Genomic DNA, 24,574 nt, shown 5'->3' with positions numbered 1-24,574 from the left:
CTGGCGGTTTTTTTTTTTTTTTTAAACTTCACGAACGTAGCCTTGCGAGTGTTCGTTATTTGTGCAGATTTGAAACGAAGATGTATTTATGTATTCGTGTTTATGTGTATATGTATCTCTTTGTAGGCACATATATATTTTTTATGTATCACGCCAAAGAGCGTTCGTGACCTTGGCGGCATTTTTAAATCATTAAGCACGTTTATCTAGTGTACCGACCATGTTACACAGTGATTCTCAGATAACAGGTGTTTATAAAACAAGTGACTCATGCGTATCTTTCTGTGCTTCTACATATCATCAGGTATCACGCGAATAATAATAAAAAAAATCACTTGCAGCTGTTCCGAAAATATTACACATCGCAGATTCCTGGAACTAAATAATTCCACTACTTTAGTTATTTGAATAAGTGTTTACTGCTGAAAGTTACGTGTGCATGATCTGTTTGACCTACTGGGTAAGAAGTTTTTTTATATATATTGTATATGAAATGACAATGAAAATTAAAATTATTCTAGATGTACCTCTAAATACACAAGTTATGTGTATTAATGAATTAAAGAAACAGTCTACAAAACTAAAACAATAGATAATCCGTGTTGACGAGAAAACCCACTTAAAGAGAAAGTATATATGTGAAAAATGGCTGGTGTGTATAAAGAAAGCGATATTTAGAAGAGCGAACAACGTTTCGACCTTCTTCGGTTATCGCCAGGTTCACAAACAAAGAAGGATGTAACTGACAAATAGCTGGTGGCCTGGCATGGCCAAACGCGTAAGGCGTGCGACTTGTAATCGAGGATCGCGGGTTCGCGCCCGCGTCGCGCTAAACATGCTCGCCCTCCCAGCCGTGGAGGTGTATAATGTAACGGTCAATCCCACTATTCGTTGGTAAAAGAGTAGCCCAAGAGTTGGCGGTGGGTGGTGATGACTAGCTGCCTTCCCTCTAGTCTTACACTACTAAATTAGGGACGGCTAGCACAGATAGCCCTCGAGTAGCTTTGTGCGAAATTCCAAAACAAACAAACAGACAAATAGCTGACTACATGTTTGAAGGCGGTTGTGTAATTGAGTGTCGGAATGTGGAGGCCGTGCGTAGATGTTGGATGATATTTACTAATATAGGTGTAAAGTTGTTCCTTTGTATTGGTTTACTTTGGGCTTGAGTTGTTGTAAAAGTGAGGCTTCTTTCATTTTGCGTTTGTTTATGTTTGTTTCTTTATTTAGTATTTCGGTGTTTTCTATGGTTATGTTGTGTTTACTTGATTTGCAGTGTTCGAAAACGTGTAAAGGTGACTTTTCGTGTTCTGTGAATCTGGTTTCCATTTTTCTACTTGTTTCTCCAATATAGAAGTCGTAGCAGTTATCACATTTATTTTATAAATAATGTTGGTGTTGTGTTTGTTAGTGGAGTTGTACATAGTATAGACCTTAGTTTTGTGCCTGGTTTTTGAATAAATTTGGTATTAACTAGAATGTCGTATTTTGTTACTAGTTTTTGCCAAATGTTGGTTATTTGTCTGCTGATGTCAGGAATACATGGTATGCAGCAGTATATGGTTTCGTGATTTTTTAATTCGTGGAGTATATTTACTTTTGTTGGTCGATTTTACTTTCTGTCTAGGTGTGTGCGTATAATGTTTTCTACGATTTGTGGAGGAAACTTATTGATGTTGATGAAGTATTGTTTTATTTTGTCTAATTCATCGTTAATTTTATCTGGTGAGCATAGTTTTATGGCTGTGTTTATTTGGTTTCTTAGTATGTTGAGTTTTTGTTTTGTTTCATGTGCTGAGTCCCAAGGAATGTATAGTCGAGTATGGGTGATTTTTCGGTGGATTTCTGTTTTAAATTGTGTGTCGGTTCTTGTAATTTTGAGGTTAAGAAATGACATTTAATTGCTTCCTTCCTGTTCACATGTGAAGTTAATGTTGGAATGAAAAGAGTTAATGTGATTGAAAAAATTATGCGTGTGTTCTATAGGTGTAAATCCTGCAATCGTGTTGTCTACATATCTGTACCAGTATGGTGGTGAACGTAGTGCTGTGTTACTTGCTGTTGTTTCAACTTGTGTCATAAAAATGTTGGGTAGAACTGGTAAGACTGGATTGCCCATGTTTAGGCCATTTGTTTGTATATAGTTGTGGTTGTTTAACATGAAGTTTGTCTTCATCGTGGTGAATTCTATGAGGGTTGCTAATTTGTTGCTAGGAATGTCTATTGATGGGTTAGGGTCTCGGATATAGAGTTCTAAGGCTATCTTGCAGGCTTTAGTGGTTGACACTTCTGTAAAGAGTGATATGACCTTGAAACTGGCCATTAAGGTTTTGTGATTAAGTTGATTTAGATTAGACTTGAAATTAGAAGAGTCTTTGATGAATGAGCTGGCTAATGTTACATATTTGGAGAATGCCCATGCTTTGTATTTACCAAGATTGTAAGTAAACGATTCATATGTGGACATTATTGGTCGTAATGGACAACCTTGTTTGTGAGGTTTGGTGATGCCGTATATTTGTGATGTGCGTGAGTTGGTCTTGCGTTGGTAGGAATAAAACGTTTTTGAAATTGTGTTGGCTTTTTTCATTTTTAGTAGTATTTTGTTTAGTTGCATTTTGTGTGTCTTTGTTGGATTTGTGTGTATTGGTTTAAATTTGTTTGTGTCTGATAGGATGTTCTTCATTTTTTGGATGTGTTTATTCGTGTTCATTATGACTATAGCGTTTTCTTTATCCGTTTTTAGAATTTTAATATTTTTATCTTGTTTCAGGTTTATAATGGAATTAATGTCTCTTTTTGCAAGTTTGTTTTTTAATTTTTTGTTTTGTGAAATTATGTTCATGGATTTGTGAGAAAATTCTTTCAAAAAATCGTTCAAGATGTTTTTAGGTGTTTCTGGAAAATATAAATTTTTAATTTTTCCTGGGAAGTTTGGCTGCTGGATGTCAGTAGAATTCTCGAAATTGTCTTCTTTCTGTTGGTCGTTTTCGGTTGTTGTTTTTTTTTGTTTCTGTTTTCTGCGGAAAGTGTCACAAGTCTCCTGGCTAGATCTTCTAAACATGCTTTAATTTCTGAGGTTGGAATGAAACAAACGCAAAATTAAAGAAGCATTACTTGTACAACAACTCAAGCCATCGCAATAGCACCTACACAAAGAGCAAAATCGACTAACAAAAGTAAATATACTCCACGAATTAAAAAATCACGAAACCATATACTGCTGTATACCATGTATTCCCGACATCAGCAGGAAAATAACCAACATTTGGCAAAAACTAGTAACAAAATACGACATTCTAGTTAATACCAAATTTATTCAAAAACCAGGCACAAAACTAAGGTCTATACTGTAAAACTACACTGACAAACACCACACCAACATTATTTATAAAATACAATGTGATAACTGCCACGACTTCTATATTGCAGAAACAAGTAGAAAAATGGAAACCAGATTCACAGAACACGAAAAGTCACCTTTACACGTTTTCGAACACTCCAAGTGAAATAAACACAACATAACCATAGAAAACACTCAAATACTAAATAAAGAAACAAACATAAACAAACGCAAAATTAAAGAAGCCTTACTTATACAACAACTCAAGCCCAAAGTAAACCAATACAAAGGAACAACTTTATACCTATATTAATAAATATAATCCAACATCTAAGCACGTCCACTATATTCCTACACTCAATTACACAACCGCCTTCAAACATGTGGTCAGCTATTTGTCAGTTACCTCTTTCTTTCTTTGTGAACCTGATGATGACCGAAGAAGGTCGAAACGTTGTTCGCTCCTCTACATAGTGCTTTCTTTATCCATACCAGCTGTTTTTTTACATATATAAAATGATAGATAGACAATTCAAAGAGCAGAAATATTGAAATCCAAGTTTAAATACAGCCTGTAGGTAACAGCGTGAACTAAAACTATGCAAAGTTTGGTTTCTGTAGTTAAAAAGTTATTGATTGAAGGTCATATCGTATAGAGTTAATATAAGTGTATACTCTACAAAATAATGAAACTAACGCCCCAGAGCACAGGATGGCTTTGTAATAGAGCTTTAGATTTCGGAGCTAGCGATTCGGATGTGAACCTGCGAGATAGCACAAAATATCTCAAGTTAGCTTGTGTGGCAAAGTTCTGCTGAGTTCTCCTCCAATCAAAAGTTCAAATTTATGGACTGCGATAGCTAGTAACTTTTCCACAAGTACGAATACTAAAGAAATGTTGCCAATGCATTCATATGCATATTAATATCTACAAATTAAAGTGTGTAGCTATGATTATTTGTATTTATATTGTTTATACTGAATAAGTTATTATAGTATTAATTTAAGTTACAACGTTTGTAAAACACTGTTCTATGTTTGATGGAAAAGGTGCCAAAATAGCATAACTGTTTCCACTATTATGTACTGACTTTTAGATGGTGTGAAGCGCATGTAAAGAGTACTTTTTATTCGTTATCGGCATAATATGACTATTAACACATTTGTTTGTTAGTTGTTGACTTCTAGAAGGTGATATATATACATATCTGTGAAGAGTCATATCTACGCGTCATCGAGTGGTTAACAATGTGGCTATTGACACCTTAATAATACTAGCACTTCTAAACAGTGTAATGTATATAAGAACCAGTTTCGTAAGAGTGAATACCTGTAAGAGTTATATGTTTCTTGTCTTTTTACACATTATGAGATTTTTAAAAACTGGTTTATATCCATATCCATAATGGTTCATTTTTGTGTTTGATCGAATATATTTCTATACAGTCCAGTACAGTTGATCATCTCATCCAAGTCTTTCGTTACCATCTCCTTTAGAATCAGTGACATGTCACTTGAGAACATTTACTCGAACCAGTATATTTGCAGATTTGCCAGTTTCTCAAAACTATTTTCACCCTTGCCATGTCAGTCCATCTTGTAAAGTATCACTGTAGAAGTACCTCAAACTGAAATACCATTTCTCTCGTTTTAGGTTTCATTTCTCTGAACTTCTGTAAGTTCATAGCATTTCAGCAAGGCCACTTTTAACTTGTCATAGTCTATAGCATCTTCTGTTGTCATTCCTGAATATACTTGAGTAGGCTTTTTACTCTGAGAATGGGAAGAGACAGATTGCCTAGTTGTCCCTTTCCCAGTTCAGACTTTGACTAAATCTTTCATATCATTCCAGGAAAGCATTAATATCGTCTTTCTGTTCATCACACTTGGGTCGACTGGTCTTGACTCCATTATCATTCATAAGTTCTTTCTCTTTCTTAGTGGCGAATTTCAGATTGTGTAGGCCCAGGGGCTAATCATTTTTGTAGGCACTACATCCCATGTAATTTTACATAGAATAAAATTATCAGTGGGCCCCCCATTAAGACCATAGATCCTGGGGCTGAGCCCCTTCTCATTCTTACCTAAATACGCTACTTCTATTTCTGTTAAATGAGTTTAGCAATATCAATCTGTGCTCTTATTTTCTCTATTTTCAGTCTCTCATATCTCTCCTCTTGTTTTTCTTAGTTTCCAATTTGTATTCTTATTCTTTCTTTCTGTATTTATTTTCCTTTTAGTATGTTTTTTTCTCGTCTGTCTCTCCTCCTATCTCATCTGTTGACACTGTTCTCTATATATTTGTTATTTAACAAACTCTAATAGGTCGCTATCTTTTAGCCCAAGTCATTCACATCTCTCTTTCCATTTATCAACATCAGCCCTAATGGGTATATAGTGTGAGTGTAATCTCTACACTGTTTTTGCCACCGCTGTCGTTGACTTCTTTTTTTACCACTGTATAATCCTGGCTGGCTCGCCATATATCAGGTTTTATAAGGCCGACATTTTTTTTTTTTTACAGTAGGTGTCACGAATTTTTAGGCAATAAATGTTAACAATAAACGGATACTCCACTTGTCATAACCATCGTTTTTTAATTAATTAACTTTTAATTTAACACAATTGTTACGGAAACAAAATAATCAGTAAATATTAAATAAGAGAATAAATTAAATAATAACTTTTAAACTGAACAGTCTTAAATATCTAACAAATACTAAATTTACATTAGACTGACCATGGATAAGGTTCTTTAATAAAAAGTTGGCAGTATACAATAAATCTTTAAACATTGCTCATGAACTAGATGAAGCTCAGATATATACAGGAGCATGTCCGTTGGAGGGAGGCAGATCTGATTGAAGAGATTTATCCCCAAGCAACTCCCATATGAGATACAGTCGAATAAAGTTTTTTTAAGTTTTCTACATTTTAATTTCTGACATGAAAACGTTAATTTTCTGCGCCCCTCCACATCTATTTCTTTATCCTCAAATAAAAAATTCCCAGAAACGCTATTGTATGTAGAAATGGACTACATTATCCCAGCTCATTGATTCACTAACTCTGAGCATACTACATCAATTTAAAACTTACTTTACTATTAAAGGTAATCATATGCTTTATTTACCCATGTTTTCTCACAATTTTTGGGGTTGTAGTACTAAATAAACATTTGTAAACATTGGTTCTAATAGTAAATACTAACATATCAGATCTCATAACTGATTATTTTACAAAATAATCAAAGACAGTTCTCTGTTATGTAGAACTTAAATTTTGTTTAATTTTGGATATACAGAGTATAAAACTCATGGTTACAACATTTTACCACGTTAACTTGGCATCATCAGATTCAACAAATATGAGAAATGAACTTCTTACCTTGGTAATACAAAAAACTAGTAGATAAATACATTGGTATTTGAATGGTCGAATTTAACAAAACTACAGAACATAAAAATGTGTTGCAAGTAGTTAAATATAGTATTAATTTGCTAATTATGCCCATATCAATATTATTGATACAAATAAGAAAATTTCCAACTTCCATGCAGTGACACATAAGTTTCCTACCTACTTAGGTTGTTTGTTTGTTTTTTTTTCTCAAAATATTTGTATTCTATGAAATATTCGCTTGCTTTTTATGTAGCAAGTTGGTGAAGGAAGCCATTAAGTTTCTAACACCCTAATTACTCATGGAATTAGGTATGCCGACCAGGGCAACACATGTGTTCCTTATCAATGGGGTTTGTTATAAGATAATAAAATCTTTATAGAGAGAAGCAATAATATTTTCTATTAGTAAATCGGGAGATACACCAGGAAAAACATCCTTTTCTTTGACATAAGAGCAATCGTTAGTAACATTGATGGCGCCTGTGCCATGAGAGAAGTGACATGATTGTTTTCTCTACATAATGCGATGTTCTGTCAGTCTGAGAAAAGTTTAAACAACCAAGTTAGATAAGTTAACCTAATATGTTCATGTTGGAACTATTACTATTATTTTAATATCTTTGTTCGTTAAAGGTAGTTTTTATGTGAATAATAAGTGATTAATTCGAGAAATTTCACAATTTTTTAAGTCTCCTTGGAACTTGAAACCTCCTATAGTATGTATAAAACAAATATAATAAAAAAATGTCAAATTGAATGAGTAAAATTAATTAACAAAGTATGTTATCTTACGAATAACCAACAAAGCAGAGAAGTAAGGCCTACTAATAACTGTAGGTTTTAGGATCTTGCATGAGTTAATATTATGTAATGAGTTGTGACATTTAAGTCATGGAGATATAGACAAGGTAAATTTAATGTCATTTTTACAAATAACAATATACTACCGAAAATATGCTACAATAGAATGTGCTGTGTTTGGTTGACAAGAACTGAAGAAAACTTTGATAGAAAATAGGAGCTTTTACAGCTCTTTAAGTTAAACTGAGAAAATTAATGTTAAAAGAAAAGTTTTAGCACAAATAAAGTTAACTGTAACATCATTTTAATCTTTATAAATATTCTATGTGAAATTCAAGAGTTTACTAGGTTTTCATCAAAGAAACTTGAAAAAAAAACACGTTAGAAGTAGAACCATATCCAATTTTATATTCTAAGTGTGTTCACTCTTACCTTGAAACAGTGCTACTTTAAACGCTAACGTGAATGAATGCGACAACAACACTTCAAAGCCTGTTTATTTAAAGAAACTACGGAAATAAAAGTGCACAGTAATGTAACTGCAAACATAATGGTGAACTAACGATAACTACATGTGTAGTCTGTTAAACACTGCACTGTAGAGATCGTATAAAAATCTGTTCTCCCAAGTCTCAACACTGTTTGAATTTGTCAATACACCCTCGAGATTCTAACAATAAAAGCAACAGCACACATCAAAAAACAGTGATTGGTTCTTTGTTAGATCAGCTGGCTAACGAGCAGTGAAACAACTGTTGTCTGATCCACTGAGAATAGTATTTGAACTTACAAAGTAAATGAAATATTCTTATTTCTTCAACTGGATAAGTTGATTTGACCTTCACCTGGTCTTTCATTATTCACTTAATTCAAATCAAAGTTGCTACCTTCATAAGTGCTTCTATACTGAGTTAAGGAACTCAGAGAAACAGAATTATTTTAAGAATTTTATTTTTTAACTAAAAGGTATAAAAGGTATAGTATATTCCCATAACACAGAAACATTAAGTTTAGAGTCAGTTAGTAAGTTAGACAGTAAGAGTTTAAAAGGTATAAAAGGTATAGTATGTTCCCATAACACAGAAACATTAAGTTTAGAGTCAGTTAGTAAGTTAGACAGTAAGAGTTTAAAAGGTATAAAAGGTATAGTATGTTCCCATAACACAGAAACATTAAGTTTAGAGTCAGTTAGTAAGTTAGACAGTAAGAGTTTAAAAGGTATAAAAGGTATAGTATGTTCCCATAACACAGAAACATTAAGTTTAGAGTCAGTTAGTAAGTTAGACAGTAAGAGTTTAAAAGGTATAAAAGGTACAGTATGTTCCCATAACACAGAAACATTAAGTTTAGAGTCAGTTAGTAAGTTAGACAGTAAGAGTTTAAAAGGTATAAAAGGTATAGTATGTTCCCATAACACAGAAACATTAAGTTTAGAGTCAGTTAGTAAGTTAGACAGTAAGAGTTTAAAAGGTATAAAAGGTACAGTATGTTCCCATAACACAGAAACATTAAGTTTAGAGTCAGTTAGTAAGTTAGACAGTAAGAGTTTAAAAGGTATAAAAGGTATAGCATGTTCCCATAACACAGAAACATTAAGTTTAGAGTCAGTTAGTAAGTTAGACAGTAAGAGTTTAACTGGTATAAAAGGTATAGTATGTTCCCATAACACAGAAACATTAAGTTTAGAGTAAGTTAGACAGTAAGAGTTTAACTGGTATAAAAGGTATAGTATGTTCCCATAACACAGAAACATTAAGTTTAGAGTCAGTTAGTAAGTTAGACAGTAAGAGTTTAAAAGGTAAATCCATTTTTCTGTGATTCAGTTGGTATTCTGAACAGTAAATCAACCAACATATTTGTTATTGATTAGTTAGTGAGGAAATTTTGCAAGGAAGCTCATAAGTAAGATAAGTGTGTACACCATTAGTTTGGAATGTTAATTGAAATGACTGTGGAGTTAGAACCACCCGTGAACATAGCCTATGGCAAACATTATAAAACAAATAATTTAATTCTTTATTATTACATGAATCACATTTTGCATATTTTTTCTAAAAAACACACACACACACATTATAATGCTACAACTTAATTTGAATTGTTTAGAGTTTAACCTAACTTAATATTACATACCTCTCTCTCCAATAAAGGTACATTACAAACATTTCTTTTTTACTTTGATTTTTCTTTCTAATAAATGAATATTGTTTTATTGTTTGGAAGTTAGTGCCATTGGTGGCAATTTTTGTTTGTTTAAAGTTTCACACAAAGCTACACGAGGGCTATCAGTGCTAGCCGTGTCCCTAATTTAGAGTGTAAGACTAGAGGGAAGGCAGCTAGTCATCCCCATCCACCACCAACTCTTTGGTTACTCTTTTATTAACGAATAGTGGGATTGACAGTGACTATATAACGCCCCCACGTCTGAAATGGTGAGCATGTTCGGTGTGACGAGGATTCGAATTGAAGATTGCCTGGCATGACCAGGTGGTTAAAGCATTCGACTCGTAATCTGAGGGTTGCGGGTTCGAATCCCCGTCACACCAAACTTGCTCGCTATTTCAACCGTGGGGGCGTTATATAGTCACGGTCAATCCCACTATTCGTTGGTAAAAGAGAAGCCCAAGAGTTGGCGGTAAGTGGGGATGACTAGCTGACTTCCCTCTAGTCTTACACTGCTAAATTAGGGATGGCTAGCGCAGATAGCCCTCGTGTAGCTTTGCACGAAATTCAAAAACCAACAAAGAAACTATCAATTAAAGACAGACTAGGTGAAACAGCTGTTCCACAATATATTATTTGGCAAGCCACCAGTTAACCTGCGTATAACCGATAATTTTAAATGAAAATCGGTAACTCTGAAAAAACCAATATAAACCGTCTTCCTGTCTTTCAATCAACCATCAGTTAGCTAATTTTTTCCCAACCCATAGACATCTTCATGATTTTCTTGGTTATTTCGTGTAGCACTTTATTGAGACTTTTAAGTACACACGCATTTTTTATCTTTTAGATATTAAGTAAGTACTTCGATAAAAAAAAAGAACAATTTGTGTTTAATTCGTGTTAACTAAACGTGTCTCTTTTTTTGTTTACAAATTGCTAGGTTTGTTTGTTTATTTGTAGTGAAGCAAAGCTACGCACAGGGTATAAAAACTCGGTTTCTAGTGTTGTAAGTTTGTGGACATGTCGCTGTGCCACTGAAGGGCGAAATTATTAGGAATGTGTATATCGAAAAGAGGCTCCTTAACAAAAGCACATTTTCATGCATCGTAGCGTAAGTAAGGTAGGTAATGAAGCATATACTTTAAAAGTTATTGTAAAAAGGGCAATTTTGCGGCATGAACTCCCCTCTATGTACTTCGTTGCTTTGGTTAACAAATGTTGTTTAAGTGTTGCTTAGGATTTCGTATTTCATTAAATGCTTTTATGAAGCTTCTTTTATCAGACTATCAAATTTTCCGATTACAGTAGTGAAACTAACTTTTGTCATTTTGGCTGTTTAAAAAATAAAAGTACTGTAATAAGTGTAGAACTGTTCAATACTCAAGAATTTACCCACATTTTTGATGACGAAAAACCCACTTGAAGTAAAAATTAAGCACAAACCTATACAATGGGCTATTTGTGCTCTACCCACCACGAGTATCAAAACCCGCCAGTAGCGGTGTGAGTCCACAGACATGCCGCTGCGTCAATGGGGTCGTTACGTTTAATAGGTCAACAGAATGTGGGTAAAAATATATCTAAGAACGATTGGTAGGGATATTAACACTTTTATTAATAAAGCAGAGAACAACGTTTCGACCTTTTTAGGTCATCTTCAGGTTGAAGCAGTTTGAAACGTTGTTCTCTGTTTTATCAGTAAAAGTGTTAATATCCCTACCAATCGTCCTGAGATATATTTTTACCCACATTCTGTTGACCTATTAAACGTAACGACCCCATTGGTGCAGCGGCATGTCTGTGGACTCACACCGCTACTGGCGGGTTTTGATACTCGTGGTGAGTAGAGCGCAAATAGCCCATTGTATAGCTTTGTGCTTAATTCCAAACAAACGAAACGAAAATTAAACGTAACAGAAAGAGACTCATTTATCTGATCTTTGACTTTAACTAAAACACTCAAGAGACATTGATCAAACCTGGTATTTAATACCCTACTTGTATTGCTTACTATCGTGATTCAGGCATGACTTGTGTTCCTTAGACCTGTTTTACGTCTGTTGTTGGAAGAAAGGGCTGTGTAAACTTTCATCAGTGACAGATCCACGTGACGTATTAAGTTTCTAAACTAACCTCTGTTCAAGCAAGGGAATGATACGTAGGCGAGTGAAAGTGCTCTTACTTTCCTGTCGGATAAAATGTATATTAAGTGTTTTGTTTATCTGAACATTCAACGTAGTAGTCACTTGTTTGATTCCCGTAACTTTTAACAAGTCGGGTGTAAATAATTCGTCAAAGCTTTACTTGGTCAAGTTATCGCTGTGTGCTTCGTTTTGCCATAAAGCTATGAATCTGTAGATAGCAACGTGTGGTTACATTTCTTATATAACGCTTAATATGATTTTGGCTTAAATTAGAAATGAGGCATGCAGTTATATAGCATTAATAAAATAATTAACTGACGTTAATAGCAAAAAAAACAAACTTGAACAATGGGGGTACTGAAACTTAACATTCTTTAAACTATTTAACTTAAAGTTTAGTGGTTTATTATTAAACATTAATTTCTAGTATTATTGTTATTATAATATTCACCATTATTCGTAATTTATGAGATTATCTAATACATTAACATTGGGAAGTATCATTAAGTTAGACATAACTGCTCTAAGTGTTAACGTTAGAAAAAATAATAGTATTTAAATATTTACCAGAGTATTTTACCTGTGTATATCGGAACTTTGTTGAAGAAAGTTGTTAAGCAGGTTTTTAGGTGAACTGGTTAAACCTCAACTAATCTGTAATCAAAAACTACTGAAATGCTATCAGAGACACATTGTGTACGAGTGGGACAGACTTTATATATAATTTAACATAAAACGTCGAGTGAACTCCACATGTTTTTTTTTTTTTTTAATTTCTTGCCAGAAGTAAGAGTGACTAATTAAACTAATGAAGTTTCAGGCATGTGACTGATAGCCAGCAGGAGGTATGAATTATTATCTTTAGTAACTCGCTTATTTGAAACCCATCTCTTATGAAGACAGATTTAAATCTTAAGTTGTTTTCATATCAAACTGGAGAAGTAGGAAATTTAGGATTTTTTAAAATTATAAATCTAATAAGTTGAATGCTCATATGAAAACAAATTGTGTTGATAACTAGTTTTTTTTATATAATTCTATTCATTCTATATTCTGTTTCCTTTGAATCTTATGTGTAAATTACTTCTGTTTTTTTTTTTTCAGTGTTACAAAGGGAAGTTTTAATACATTAGGCTGTGTAAATAAATTAATACTACAGAGATACATCTATGTTCAACATTTGGGGGGAAGTAATTTTAATTAAAAAAACATCTAAGTTTTTTATTTTTATTGTTATAAAAAAATTGTGTTTTGCCCTTACTGTATTCTGTTTATTGATAGTGATATGCAAATTCATTCAGAAAGCAACTGTGTAGATAAGCAATGCCTAAACAAGATGCAGATTTGTCAAGAGGAACAAACACTATTTGTTGTTCAAAAAGTTCAAACTGTAAACACAAAAAGCCATTAAACAAATCAGCAAATATTATTGGAAAACTCCACCCTGAGTGTTCTTATTTGGCTGTGACTGATACACCTGAACAAGATGGTTTACATCACTGTGTGGTTGTGGTTGAAGAGAGCACTGAGGAAGATTCAGAGCCAAGTGACTCGTGCACAATTTCATCTGTTAATGTTGTTTCACAAGAGGCTTTTGAAGAAACTGGAGTGGAAGCTGAGACAGTGTTTTTACCAGAAACTGTACACCGTGACTACCATGCACCAATTGTTGGATACGAAGTCATGGAAAGAAGAGCGAGATTCACTGTGAGTATTCATGTAGAAAATGCTAATACTAAGGATAGGTTCAAACATACAGGCATCAGTAAGGGACCATTTGGACCTTTGAAGGCTATCCTTTCATGCTAACCCTTGAGTGCAAAAAATGTAAACCACTTTTGTTTTTTCAAAGTTGTCCATTTTCTTAAACTTCTTTATAGTGCCAGCCTTGACTCTTACCATCAACAGTCAGTCATTCCATAAATTAATCACTCTGTTAGAAAACTAAAACTGTCTTAACTAAAACCTAACCTGTCTTTTACAGTTCTTAAACTTGTCTTTCCTCCTTATAATATTCAAAGTACAGTAAAAAGATATCAGAGGTCTTTATCATATAAAATGCCATATAATTCTGTAAACATCAAAAATATCCCTTCTTACTCTTCTTTTATTAATAGAAAATAAGTTTAAAAGGTCTCATCCTATCCCTATAAAATAATCCTTCTATGTACAGAAACATCCTAATAGAGCTTCAGTAAGTTAGTATTGTTTCATGGGTAATGACAACTGTAGAAACAATTTCAAGTGAAGCGTAATAGGTGACTTAGATAAAGAAATAATTATTTTTTGACTTAATTGTAACAGTATGTTTATAAATACATCCTAAACTGTTATTAGCTTTTCCACCAGTAGCAGAACTCCACTGCTTCAATAGCTTGAGTGTCTTATCCACATCTGTGCACAACTTCTTTTATTTGGTCATACTGTTGAGTGGTTTATCATCTATATTAAATACCTGATAACCTCGATGTATTACTTTGCACTTACTATAGTTAAAGGTCATGTATCAAATATTTGTCCAAGTGACCAATATTGTAACACTGGAACATCTTAGTATAACTGCAATTATTCAAGAGTATAAAGGCATTAATAAGGTTTTCACTAATTTGGTAAATGTGCTCCTTTCATTATCACTAAATAAAAAGCAAAGATTTAAGCACTGACTCCTGAGGCACTACACTAGTAAGAAAGGTCCAGTGTGACCTTTTAATAACCTTTTAAATTCTCTCATTTAACCATTGTACAATCTAGTAAACTAGTCTTTCTCCAGCTCTCACAGATGTGAATTTTCTTCCACAAATTTTATTTGTAGCACCTAATAAAAAAAGTTTGAAAACCAAAATACACCAAGTATACACCTTGAATACATTTTTGCTATTTTATAATATCATATTTTACTAAACAATTTTGTACAGTTTATTTTATTAGGCTCTAGAATTTCTCTCACTACAGAAGTAAGCGTAACTGGTGTATAATTTGCAAGGAAAAATTTTACCAAACCATCTGATAACAAGAGTAAGATTTTTTTGAAGGTTGTACTCAGCTGACAAAACATTTGATAAAAGTAATTAATATTTAATCACTAACTAGAATGTTTCTGTGTTAGAGATGATGGTTTCATACATTTTAGTGGATCTTCTCTGGATCTGTGGTTTTATAAACTTTAGTGTTTCTCTACTGTATGATGTCCAAATGGAGAGCTCTAGCTTTCTTTTTTTTTTAACTGGTTGAGTAGAACTGATTACTGATTGGTTAGTTGGTTTTTGTGAACAAGACCTGTCATTGGCTAATATTTAAGTATTTTAATATATAGACTGTTGATTTCTGTTATTGGATGTGTGTGTGTGATGGTTTTGATTCTGATGTGTTGAGTTTCTTTTATTTATCTATTTTTTTCAGTCTGCCTTCTTGCCAATCTATACTGTTATGGACATTGGTTACAATGTAGGTTGATACAAAACACATAAATAGTCATGTGTTGAGTTTCTTTTATTTATCTATTTTTTGTCAGCTAGTCTGACTTCTTGCCAGTCTATATTGTTATGGACATTGGTTACAATATAGGTTGATACAAAACACATAAATAGTCAGTAAATATTGAGTTACTGGCATCTTGAAGTTTACTTTTTGAAGAAATAGTTATGTCTGATACCAAGAGAAATGAATCTTATCCCTAAACGGTGTATGTTCAAACTCGGGAGATATATTGTATTAATACATTAAACACTGCTTTCAGACAGGATAACCATTAGGTGATTTGAATATCAAATATCATTGTTATAAGTTTCTTAAAACTTCAATTCCAGCTTTTATTTTGACAAAGTTACTTCTTCCACTGTTTGAGTAGTAACTTCAGTAAATTAGATTCATTTTTTTGTGAATTGTCAGTTTTCTTCAGACAGTCTTTATACAGACTGATACCCAATTATATTCAAACTTACAACTGACAATCTATAAAGACTATTTTTCATAAAGATTTATGTTGAAAAGTACGCATGGAAACATGTTTCTGTTTCTTTCAATATTTAACTTTAGCATATTTTTAGCATCTTCAACAGTTTGATCTGATGGTTTTTCAACTTGTACACTGCAGAACTGTTATTTTGTTGGATGTGTAATATTTCTACATATCTCAGGATCATAATAATCACCAACAGTATGTTTCATATCTCAGGTTGTTTATAAATAAATAAGCTACTGGTGTGTTTATTCTGAATTGACCAATGAAACAGTAAAAAACTTTTATTTCATACTTCATGAAGTGTATGGTTAGGTTGGTAGTAGTCACCACCATTTACTTTCTTTGTTATATGTGCTCTACTATCTTATGAATAAGTAGAAAAATGAAATGTGGATGACATTTGTATACCCAAACTTAAGTAGTGACTGTAACCAAGGTTCTGGATGTATACTTCACAATATTTGTTTTCTTTAAGTTGTGACTGATTCTAGGACCCATTTTATTACTAACTTCAACCAGTAAGTTAAACCTATCATGATACTGAGAAACCAGTGGTAAGAAAAGACTGATAAGCCACAAAACAAGAAACCTGACAATCACGTTTGGAGAGTAGAGGTAGACCTTTTGTCAAGTTTGGTAGGAATGACCTATTATCTTTTATTAATGTCTATTTATGTTCTGGTAATCTTCAGTAAAAGATAAAGCACCTTTTAATTAGTATTTTGAATACAACTTTTTCATATTTGTATTTATTCTTATATGTTTTTTGTGTTTAGATTTATACTTGAAAAGCTTTTTTGTGTTTAAATTATTAATTTTAATGTTCATTTGTACCTAATTAATGTTCAGTATAATATGGTTTTAAATTTTTGATAATGTAGAATGTAAACACATTTTCTATTTTTTGTTATCCAGGTGTTTAGAATTTGTGTTAAACATCTGACAACTGGAAGTAACTGGTTTGTTTTTAGAAGATATACGGACTTTGTACGTTTGAACAGAAAGGTAAGGGCAACACCAATGTTCCCTTTAAGTTTTTTTCAATCCATGTGCAGAATCAATTTTTTCATGTGCATCAGTACCAAGGCAAAGACTGATGTGTGCTACCAGTTTTTTGTGATGTGGGTATTTTCAGACCATCAGCCTTATTGGATCATTAAGCTGCTTTGAAATGCTACCATTTGCTTATTTGGGCATTAGGCATTTCGAATTCCATGGTCTCATTGAGGCCATCAACATGTGGAGACTTTTCACCATTACCAAGAATGTATATAGCATTAATTGGTTATTGTACAGCTTTGACAGAACAATGGACAATTCTGAAGGTTGAGATTTTGGGTAGAAGTGGATAAGTTTTATCTTTGTTGGCTTGTTACATTTTTACAAAAAGTTTTGTATTTCATACAATAATTTTGATTAAATTATTTCTACAAAACAAGAAAATTACTTCCTAAGGAAAAAAAAAAAACATGCAAAATGAAAGAAGTACAAGATCTTAATAACATTAATGAATTCTAGCAGTGTTCAGTATTAAAGTGTAGCATTTCACTGGTATTTCATTTTTATTAGTAAGTATAATGAAGCTGATTGTGTAAACGTATCTGCATTTTAAATTGTTATATAATTACAAGTATCTGTATATATTTTTTTTGAAAATATATTATTGGTAATTGTTTTAACATTAGAAAATAATTTTAATTAAATAGCAGAAACTTGTAAGCAAGAGCAGTATGGCTTTATGTATGCATAAATGTACAGTAACTTAAGTTTCTAAATATTTTGAGTATCATAATTGAATTCAGTTCTTTACAAGAAAGAGTAAAAGTTACCATTAACAATAATTTAATTGGTGTACTGAAAAGGTTATATGCACATGATGAATTAAGTCTGTGATAAGACTCCTAAAATAGTCAGTCACAGGAGTGGACTGTACAAGAAACTTAGTATGTACATAGAAGCTTTTGGTTAAACACCTAAAATAAGGAAATATATAGGTACAGACCTTTATATATAAATCTATATATATATGCATGTGTGTTTGTTTGTGTTGGGCTTTTGTTGGTTGCTTTTTAGTATGTGTGTGTTGTTTTCTATACAAGTTAGTTTGCCTTCATGTTAATCCATGCTGTATGGACACTGGTCACAGCACACATTTAACAAACACACAAGCACACACTAAAAACCTCTTAACATGGTTCCCAAGCTTATTTTATCAATACTTTCCATAATCCCACTAATCATTTTACAATTGCTTTTTTTAGCAAGAGTGTTTATGTAGCCATTGTGTCCAAGCCAGGAAGCGGCCCTTTAAAAAGAAAATAGAGCACAACTCACCAGTGGGTTGTGAGGGAGCCAACATATTAAAGAAAGAATAAAACTACAAACAAAATCATACAACAATGATAATACACTATAAATAAAAACAAAATAATTAATGAAAATACAGTTGCTCCATGATCAAACAAAGAAATATATTAATGCTGACAAAATTCAAAAACATTTAAAGAACTCTTTACAGTAAAAATAATACTTTATAGTGCAAAAACTAAACCCTTCCAGAAAAAGTGGAATTTGGATTCAGCACATAGGTATATTAAAAAATTAACCCTTTTAAAGTAGTCAACTTTATAAGCATTTTGAAAGCAAACTACTCTTGAACAAGGAACACAAGGAAGTACAAACACAAAAATATACTTCAACACAGAATACACTTTGATGATAATTACCCTGCATGATATAATAATAATAAACATTAACAGAGATATGGTTAAGAATCCCTTCAATAATGACAGAATTGTAGTCATTACAGAGTAACATAAAGGTACGAATATATAAAAGAAAGATGAGCAGTATAAAAATTTTAAATTCAATGTATAGTAATTATATAAGAAATGTTAAAATAGATAATGACAGAGTAGGTCTACATGTAAAATAGTTTGTTCATGTATTGAATTAAAGTTTAAATGAAACACTTATAACAGACTGACAGTAGCATAGCTTTCTCACTGTATAAATTACAATTATAAGCACTTCCATCAGAGCAAGTTATGCACTTGGAATAAAGCTCAAAATCAACCTGGCTATTAAAGTAGATAATATCAAAGGTAGGCCTTTATACAAGATTGTTAATGTGTGTGATGTTTGTTGAAATAAATAAGGCACATAAAATAGAGAATGAAAGTCAAACATCTTGTAATATAATGAGAAACATCATAGGTGTGAAAAAAGTTAAAACCAAACCATTAGCTACACTTATAACACTAATAAGATTTTACTACAAATCCCCATTAATTAGTTGGCTAAACTGCATTGTATTGTTCAACTTCTCCCTCTCTCTCTCTCTCTAGGTGTTTGGATATATATATTTGTATACCCAGGAGGGTCAGTTGTACTAGACCTCTTCCTCCTTCCATTACTTGATTGGAATGGCTTGATTAATACATTTAGAGTAAATACAAAATGGCTGAAGTAATAGCATAACTTTAAATCTGGTCCTTTTTGGGGCAATGTGCATTTATATTCTTCTTTCATTTTTTTTTAAATTTTTAAATAAGCCTAGAACGTAGGTGGCCTGTTATATTTTAGCACTATTTTATTATTATTATTTTAAATTTGATTTTATCTTAAAGTTTGGTTTGTTTTTTGGAATTTCGCACAAAGCTACTTGAGGGCTATCTGTGCTAGCCGTCCCTAATTTAGCAGTGTAAGACTAGAGGGAAGGCAGCTAGTCATCACCACCCACCACTCTTGGGCTACTCATTTTACCAACGAATAGTGGGATTGACCGTAACTTATAACGCCCCCACGGCTGAAAGGGCGAGCATGTTTGGCGCGACGGGGATGCGAACCCGCAACCCTCAGATTAAGAGTCGCACGCCTTAACGCGCTTGGCCATGCCGGGCCGTTATCTTAAAGATCTGATGTACAAATTTAACGGGGTGAGGTGTTCAGGTCTCTCTTCATCATATATGCAATATCTGCCTAGTTCGTATAACAACTCATTTTTTCGCCAATTTTTATCAAAATATTTTATTGTACTATATAGAAGTCTATCTGGTATTGATTGTGTATTTGAATAATTTTGCATGAACTTTGAGGAAGTGGTTTTAGGTACTCTCTATGCTGATGTAATTAGTGTATTCTGAAATGTTTGGAGTTTGGTTTGTATTTGTTTTTCACTTACATTGATCCATGCAGGAGCTGCATAGTCTTTTACTGGTCTTATATATGTTTTGTATATTTTAATTATGTTTTCAGGTGTTGCTCCGTAGTTTTTACCAGTTAGACTCCCAGCATAGTTTATTCTTCGCCAAATTTTAGTTTTTATGTTATTTACATGCTTTATCCATGTAAGTTTAGAATCATATGTTAACCCTAAATATTTTGCTGATATAGCACTTTGGAGAAGCTCTACGTTCATGTAGATATGGGGTTGAACTTTTTGATGTTTCGTTGATTTTGAAAATATTACTAATTGTGTCTTCGCTGTGTTTATTTTAATTCAATATTTTTCGCAGTATTCACATAATCTATTTAGTTGTGGTTGTAAGTTAGTGGCTGCTATTTCTGGTGAAGGGGCACTTTTCCAAATTTCTACATCATCACCGAACTGTGACGCGTATCCATGGTTTGGGTTTTTTGAGTGGCATATTATTTACATACATGATGAAGAGAAGAGGGCTAACCACCCCTCCTTAAGGAACGCCAGCTTCTGGAGTGAAGAACTCCGAGAAAGTTCCCTCTACGTTTATTCTAAATTTTCAATTTTCCAAAAAGTTAGATAACCAGCGAATAATTCCTCGTGGTAGTCCGATTTCATACATACGGAACCGAAGACCATTGTGCCATACGGTGTCGAATGCTTTCTCGATATCAAGGGAGCAGGCGACAGTGCATTCTTTTTTATTAAAGATGTTTATTATTTTTTCAGTTAATGTAATTAAATGATCTCTTGTTTGTATATATTTTCTAAATCCGTTTTGTTCTTCTGATAATTTTGCCTACACAGTTGGTCAGGCTGATCGGTCAATAACTGTTTGGTTTATTGGACGATTTTCCTTCTTTGTGGAACATTAAAATATTAGCTTGCTTCCAAGAAACTGGGATGTATCCAGAGCATAGATATAAATTAAATGTGGCTAATAGTTGGTCAAATAATTTTGGAGTGCCTTTTTTTTAGAAGAATTGTTTATATTCTTGAGACATAATGGTTGGTAAACCAAAATACGCGGCCTGGCTAACTAACGAATGAATATTGGTTGTAAACTTGTTCCCAGTGTTATACCAGTTTGGCTATCAGTTTTGATTTCATTTCTTTAAGTCGCAAACTGTCTCTTCCCCCCTTTTTTTTTGCTTCACTTTTTTTGTTCACACCTAAGGCGTTTTTTGATTAGACGTCACGACCTTTTGTCAGTACACAACAACGAAGGAAATGAGTGACACTGTCTAGTGACCAACATTAGCTTTAGGATCACAACCTTATCATTTGGAACCAGACCAGTACTTTACACATCCATCTATATTCTTTAAAATATATGGTGGTCGTTTTCCTCTATGAAACAGTATTAATAACTTCCTGTATAGTAATACCATGGAATCTAGATTAATAGTTTTTTTGTCAACCTCTCATGCAATTGGTACAGCTGTATCAAGCATCAATATTTACAATAACTGCTTAAGCTAATATCACGTAATGCTAAACGCTCTTAAATTAAGAGAATTTTATAAAATGTAACAAATTTGTGCTTAAAAGTTGGCAATGAATAATAACCGTCCACTTTTAGCTAGAAACTGATAATCTAGTTTGCTTTGTTTAACCAATACATCTGTATCTGCACGTACTTTCACCTGATTGTTTGATGCTCTAAATGAGCCATATTTAACGCAAATAACAAAAAACTAAAAACCGTCCACTTCTACTCTTGGTGAACTCGCAGTAAATATTTTACACTGATAGTTCATTTGACCTGTCGCGTAGGCCTACGCAAAAGTTTTGATCAAATTTGACGTTTTTTTGTTAACTTTTTGTGGATTTTTATTTAATTAAACCAAATTTGACACAAAATAATCATCTATAAAGATTTGCCAATGTACCAGACTTAAATAAAATTCCATCAACTTCAATGTGTTCGAGTGCGAGGAGGAAAAGACAAAATTCAGTAAGAATTGGAGATTTTATATGTCGTGCATTTCGTAATGAATTGTAATTCGGTAAGTGAAATAAGGGTCCGATAGAACAAACACGTCCACTGAAAATATATGGTTGTTGGATTAAGACAGTGCGAGCCACAAATGGTGGAAAATCACTTCAGATTGTTTTGACCTAAGACACATTACCGTATATCTTAATATACAAGATATATTTTATGTATACAGTGAATTACAGTTTAAATAAGACGCCTGTAGTTGATAACGAAAAGAGTTAGTATCTGTTTATATGCAATTTATTTAATATATTGGTGAATTAGGCACTTAGTACCAGTGATTGGAGTACTGATTCAGAGAGAGGAACCCCCATCGTTATGTGCTCTGATAGTACAATTACGTTGAGTCGACTCCAATAACAAATTGAAAGTAACCCTCAGATTACTTAGTATAAGCCGAATTATCCAAGAAGCTTGTATGTAGATAACTCGTATATTGATTTATTTTATAATTTTTCTGGCCATTCCAAAACGTTGGTTTCTATTTGCTAAGAACGACTTTTAAAATAGATTTACCACGTCTTTAACCGGCTTTGATTTGTATAATAAACGCTAGTTATAACATTCTGACTGTAAAAGTAGTGTGGGTTTTACAGTTACTGTGGTAAAATGTAATACAATGTATTTATTCATTGATAACTGAATGTATAGTTGTTTTCCTAATTGAAAGCTATGGTATTCGAGATATTATTTGTGCGTGAGTTGTTTAAGAACATGAAAACCTTACAACTGTCATAAGGCACTTTGTTCTTGTTGTATATATATATACAACAATATATTTCTTTTCCAGCTGAAGGTGCTATTTCCTGGTCTTAGGTTTAGTTTGCCTCCCAAACGATGGTTTGGTAATAATTTTGATCCATTATTCTTGGAAGACCGTTTACTTGGACTCCAGGCCTATACTGTCAGCATTATATCTCATCCAGAAATAAGCAAATGGTAGGTTCCTATAACGTTTTCTCGCAAATTGAAAAGTACATATTTTATATTATAAAAGAATTAGGTAAATATCTATCTATCATGAATAATGTTGTAAATTATTTTTGCTTCAAAGTTTATATAAAAGTAAATATCAGTGAGTTCATACGAATATATTGTGAATATATAGAATTTGTAATATGTAAAACAGCCATTAAACTGAGATTGTTCAGGAATGAAAGTGTAATACTGGTGAAAAACTGTTTCAGCAAGCCGGTTCGAGAATTTTTTTGCATTGATGAGCCACCAAGTCCTTATGAATCAATAGAAGAAAGCAAAGTAAGATTTATTTGTATTAGTAATGTCCATTAAAAAGCTATTTCTAGTTTTAGAGTAATATGTAATATTACAACAACAACAAAAAAGTTCTCCTTGAGTAAGCCCCATTTTGCTAGTAAGCGCTCTGCTTACCCCTTGCATCCCTATGCTATGACTAACACCCGCCCTTATTCCACAGCTCTGGATAATTCCTTCATAGCTTATTGTGGAACTGTGGGTTGGCTGAGGATGTTATATCCTGACACTTTCTGCCCAGGGTCTGGGGACTTTCCCCAAAGCAATTAAGTCACAGTGGACTTCGTACGTGGCTTCGAGAGCAAGTCTAAGGAGAACTTGTTATTTTTCATTCCGAACTATCACTTATATATAAAGTGAAATATATGTTATTGAATACGAATGGTGTGAATAAAACTTTTACAGAAATTACAAAACATGGCTAGAAAAATGGATATATTTATGAAACAGCCTCACTATAAATTTTTAGAAATAAAGTTTTCTTAATACAGATACTTTCTTTCTTCAAAATAAGTGGTGCAAGCTTCTGTGTATATTCAGACATAGTATGTAATAAGTTGGGCTTCTTTGCCTTGTTTGAAACGATAACGGTAGTGACCTAATTACCGTTTTTGCTCAATATTATAACAATTATACTTTTAAAAAGAATAATGTTTGTGTTACATTTGTACCTTAGAATTATAGTGAAGTTTTAAATCAACAGTTACTATAACCCGCAGTTTATATAATTATTTTGAATTCACTTTAGTGAAGTTAAATAAAGTAAAAACAAGCGTATGTGCTATGTATTCTTTATGACTTAAGAACGACAACAAGGAATGATAACGGAAGCATAATTTTAAGTTTCATTTTTATTATATTGTTTCTGTTTTATATTAAGCTCATTATGGATTTTATAGTGCTGATTTTAATCGCCTATGTGCTGCACTGTATTATATGTATATTGATTTATTTATAATCACATATATGTATATATATATTGGAGGTTTCACAGTTTAAATTTTCTAACCGGTGGAACTCGTGCATACTACGACACTGTCGAAGCCCTACTGACACAGATCACAAAATTAATTGAACCCAAATTTTTCTTTTTTTTGGGTTTTGATTATTACACTTGTGAATTGAGAATGGAATAGATTATAAACTCATACTTCTGTTTCAGAACAAGAGAATGAAATTCTTCAGCTTAATTATATTACTATCTCGGCTCATTAAGGATCAAACGGGAAAAATTATTTGCGGATACTCAGTTTATGCATTTCTTTGAAACCCCTGTATGCCA

At 32.8% G+C, this 24,574-nt stretch overlaps 1 protein-coding gene across 7 annotated transcripts in view; it reads left to right on the top strand.

The window, feature by feature from the left end:
* Positions 1 to 282: 282 nt before the first annotated feature.
* LOC143230958 (uncharacterized) overlaps positions 283 to 24,574 on the top strand; it is a 42,161-nt gene continuing 17,869 nt past the window's right edge. The window contains exons 1-5 of one of the 7 annotated variants that reach the window (XM_076465313.1): positions 283 to 460; positions 13,138 to 13,563; positions 16,733 to 16,822; positions 22,811 to 22,959; positions 23,208 to 23,277. In XM_076465313.1, coding sequence (XP_076321428.1) covers positions 13,180 to 13,563; positions 16,733 to 16,822; positions 22,811 to 22,959; positions 23,208 to 23,277 — 693 coding nt within the window. In that variant the 5' untranslated portion in view covers positions 283 to 460; positions 13,138 to 13,179. Of the gene's footprint in view, positions 461 to 10,733; positions 10,833 to 11,315; positions 11,552 to 11,571; positions 12,702 to 13,137; positions 13,564 to 16,732; positions 16,823 to 22,810; positions 22,960 to 23,207; positions 23,278 to 24,574 lie in introns of those variants that run through there. The other 6 variants (XM_076465316.1, XM_076465312.1, XM_076465314.1 and 3 more) reach the window with 6 other exon arrangements.

Source organism: Tachypleus tridentatus, chromosome 10 (assembly GCF_004210375.1).
Source record: "Tachypleus tridentatus isolate NWPU-2018 chromosome 10, ASM421037v1, whole genome shotgun sequence".
In the NCBI taxonomy this organism is placed as follows: Eukaryota; Metazoa; Arthropoda; class Merostomata; order Xiphosura; family Limulidae; genus Tachypleus; species Tachypleus tridentatus.
The sequence above is the reverse complement of the archived record's forward strand: the minus strand, read 5'-3'. Positions and strand labels throughout refer to the sequence as shown.